This window comes from Esox lucius, chromosome 12 (assembly GCF_011004845.1).
Source record: "Esox lucius isolate fEsoLuc1 chromosome 12, fEsoLuc1.pri, whole genome shotgun sequence".
Lineage (NCBI taxonomy): Eukaryota > Metazoa > Chordata > Actinopteri > Esociformes > Esocidae > Esox > Esox lucius.
Window position 1 is genome coordinate 21,284,241 of NC_047580.1, and position 4,305 is coordinate 21,288,545.

Genomic DNA, 4,305 nt, shown 5'->3' on the forward strand with positions numbered 1-4,305 from the left:
GCCCTAGGCATTCTGAGGCCATAGGTGTCTGCCTACATTGCCTAATGGTAGCGACCGCCACTGGTGTCAATACATACATCAGACTAGCACATCCGGGGACTTTGGCTCGCAATATGTTCCCACCCCTTTTTGTGGGACAAGAAATGACACTCGCCATAGATACAATGAGGGAAAAATATATTTTATCCCTTGCTGATTTTGTACGTTTGCCCACTGACAAAGAAATGATCTGTCTATAATTTTAATAGTAGGTATATTTGAACAGTGAGAGACAGAATAACAAAAACAAAATCCAGAAAAACACATGTCAAAAATTTTATAAATAGATCCAATAATTGTTTCCCTCACTGTATTCATGTAAAATAGCAGCACAAAATAACACTAATAAAGAATACATTTAATTTGTTTATAAATTACCTTAAATACATTGTGTCAAGTCAATATATCCCCTATGCCTGCCATTGAACATGCAAGATATATAGAAAATATTAATTTGGTCCATCTTCAATCACGTCCCTTCAGTCTCCCAGCATCACACTGGTGCAATAACCCCACTCTATGGCCAGAGGTGTCTTACCCAAACATCTGTTTCTACATTATTGAGTCTCCAGGTAAGCAAATAACTGGTGAAATAGTTTACCTTTCATTCCTGCTCTACTAATAGTATGCAAGATGGCAATAGCACTGTGCTCTGACCACTGACCTAGCTAGCTATGTCTGACTTTTCTTGAAACAGAAACAGTCTGTCTTCGGTGGGGAAAATGGAGAGTATGTAGTCCACATGAAGTCTGTAAATTATTGGCAACCCTGAAATCATGATACATCAATGTTAGCTAAGTTAACATTTGATGCAGGGTCCCATAGCTTCCCGGCGTTGTTTTCCCTTCATATGGCCTGGACCCATAAAGCCGTTCTATCAGGATATTTTTTAGGACATGGCACAGATTTGAGATCAGGGTTATTTGTTTTATGGTTCGGCATAACAAGCATTATTAATTTAAGCCGGACGGTTTGTCTTGTTTACGCTGTTCTAGTCTACACAGGATGCTAGTTTGTTTCCCCTCACAAAAGGTGCATGGAGATGAGAGCCTACTCTGGATGACGTATTACCGGTCTAACATATAGTATACGTGTATGGGACGACTGTACAGTTCCCTGTAAAACATGTATCCTATGACAAGTAACTGAAATAGGGAGTTCACCCCAACTAGTGAGTACACTATCACATTTTTTTTTTTTACTGGTAGGGTTTTACACATGTATTAAAATCAATTGAATCTCAGTTACCCCCAACACACTTATCCAACATATTACTACTTTATTTAAAAAGTATTCAGCATTTTAAGTGGATTATTTTTGTGACGTATTTTCTACTTCTACATAAAACATTTATTTATAGATCTAACTTAAAATATTTATAGATCTAACTTAATTGAAACATTTCTGGAAATCTTTAAATATTTCAGAAAATTAGATCAACATATGTCAGAATAGTTGTGATGACACAGCTTACTACAAAAGTACTATCAGAGGCGTTGATAGGATCACAAAACATTCTTAGCCCCCAACATTTTGTCTTTTTTCCAAAATGCACATTCGTATTTTTAAATAAATGCTGTATCGTCCCCATCTATTGTCTGGCTCCGCTGCTACACTAGATCTGGGCTAGCTGTGATTGTTTCCCTTCACCAAACTAGTTCAGTGGCTAGAGGTGCGTTCAATAAATTAACTTTCGTTCGCAAACAACGGCAAATATTACCATTAGCTTTGTATTCGCCATTAATTTGTTAACAAACATTATGAAAATGTAGTACCTATGTAGAAGCTAGTGATAGAAATGTTGTCTTGAAAAGTAATTCCAAAAGTAAAACCTTTTTTTGTTTGTTCGGAAAATATGAAGATTTTGAAGGTAACTTCAACGTCAGGTACTCGGCCCCATTTGAGCAGCCAGCTCTCTTATCTAAATTATCATGTTTGTTTGGTTTGGGGGACTTCGTCTGCAGCTCCAATTAAGTTGCTTGTTTTGGGCTTGTTTTGACAGCCCCGGTTGCTTGTTTCTCTTGCGATATCTGACAATACCCGGATGTTTTTATGGTCACCCGGAGTGTTTTGCGAGCTGACATTAACTACACTGGGATGAGGTTAATAAAACGCGCTCAACTAGAGTCAACACGTTGCGCGCAGCATTTGAATTGTGCAGAGTTGTATGACATTTCTGCGAGGCCTTCCCCTCCCGCTCCGCCCCATAATCATCCCGGGGCCTTGGTGTTTTGCACATTTCATGACGTCCCTGACACTCAGAATACTTTTATTGAACCGCTGACCAAAGAAATGCATGGTTTGGTTTTCAGACACGATCATCCACTTGAAACGTGACTTTGCTTTTGACACCAGTCACATGAATATACAGGAGATGCTATTCTATAAGCGGGCAACATAGAATTAAAAAACAGAAGCCCTTCTTTTATCGTAAATTGTACTTATCATGGAGAACTTGATAGACATGTTTATGAGGCATAGCGTTTATGATATTTCTGTATTATGACGAAATTGTAGAACGGCTTATTTCAGAACCTTGGACAGTTCCGAAGTGCTGAACCATAAACAGACACAAACTTCAAAGCCAACAGATCACTATTATACTGCTCTTAAAGTTTGTAATCAAAAGTATTTCAACTGTATATTCTGTATAACATTGTATTATATTTTTTTTGTATTTACATTTTAACATTTTCTTATATCAACTTGAAATCCGTAAGTAAAATAATATTTCTGTCATTATGTTACATGCTTTGTAAAACTTGTTCAGATCAAGTAATATTCTTAACTGAAAGTGGGGATGTGTAGGTTGTGTTGTAATGGCATCCTGTTGACAATCAACTACTTATGATTGTGATGGGCTTTAGTCCAAAGCAGTGCATTATATTGGAGAAGGGGTCCATTTAGGACAACGTTTTTCATTTACCGCAGGCTTTACTGATCATGGAATCCACAAAGTCTATCTCAAAAACTGAGAAGGCTCTAATCACCATTGGTACCTTAATGGATGTCCAGACCCGGAAGAGCAGCAAAAACAAGACCCTGAAGCGCTACTCGCCATGGAGACGAACGATGAAGAAGAGCTCCAAGAAAGTTCAGGCCACTGAGAAAACCAACCAAAACAATATCACCCATCTCAGTAATGACAACCTGGTGGAATCTCAGTCTTGCGCCAACCTGTCCACCCTTGGTATGGAGCATCCTCAGTCCTGCAAAAAGCTGTCGACTGTCACCCAGGACCAGAGTTCTCCAGCTGTGGCCAACAGCTCCAAAAATGCCAGCTCCACGGTGGAGCAGGCCTCCGTGACCAATGCCAACGCGGCCCCAGACACACCCCAGACTGTGACAGACCAGGCCTCTGATACACACAAGAGGTCAGAGATGATCCAAGCCACAACTGGTGAACTACTGTGGTGCCTGGGTGAGTTCCTGTGCCGGCGTTGCCCCCTGATCCAGGACCTGTCCTCCATGGACCTGGTAACGTGGCTGCGCCTGGTGGACCGGTCCCTCCTGGATTTCCAGTATCAGAGTCAGAGCTGCATCAACCCGTCAAGCCTGTGCTTCCTCTACATGCTGTGCCGTGAGGCGGTCTCCTCCGAGGTGGCCACTATGCACGAGCTGCATGCTGTGGTGCTCACCTGCCTGTATGTAACCTGCTCCTACATGGGCAGTGAGACCAGCTACCCCATGAGACCCTTCCTGGTGGACACCTGCAAGCAGACCTTCTGGACGCGCTGTATTTCCATCTCCAATGTGCTCAGTGGCGAGATGCTCCAGATGAACACCGACCAAAACTTCTTCTACAAGGTGTTTGCTGAGCTGAAGAACCAGATTCAGAAGGAGGACCTGTTCACTGTGTACAAGAGTCAGTGATGGGCCCGGGTCCAAAGAAGGTGGGGGGTTGGGGTGTGGTGAGCTTGGATGGAAAAAAAATATGATTGATAGATTCTAAGGGTTAATTTGACAGTAGTTGTCTTAATAAGAACACAGCTATGACCGTAAAGGACTGAAGCTTCAGCCTGCCTCCCCTAACTGTTGACTGACTGATTGTGAGGTTCCGTGTCTGCCTGTTCTGTTGTTTTTCTAGTCATGTTTTCGATGTTCTTCTATTTTGGGTTCTGTTTGTTATTTTCTATTATCTTGAATGTAGCTTGTGTCCTTTGTTGTTAGCCCATCAGTGTCACACCTGTTCCCAGTTAGCATTCCCTACTTAATTTGTTCAGTTCTGTTCCGTCATCGTGAGGTATTGTTGTTTGTCACTAGTTT

At 41.4% G+C, this 4,305-nt stretch overlaps 1 protein-coding gene across 1 annotated transcript; it reads left to right on the forward strand.

Moving 5' to 3' along the window:
• Positions 1-2,982: 2,982 nt before the first annotated feature.
• Positions 2,983-3,912, forward strand: LOC105013714 (cyclin-dependent kinase 5 activator 1-like). Its single transcript, XM_010875439.2, has one exon. It carries the CDS (start codon positions 2,983-2,985, stop codon positions 3,910-3,912), a length of 930 nt encoding a protein of 309 aa, XP_010873741.2.
• Positions 3,913-4,305: the final 393 nt, after the last annotated feature.

Excerpts from the sequence above, each read along its gene's own strand:
- LOC105013714 (XM_010875439.2), top strand. The coding sequence starts at position 2,983 with ATGGAATCCACAAAGTCTATCTCAAAAACTGAGAAGGCTCTAATCACC.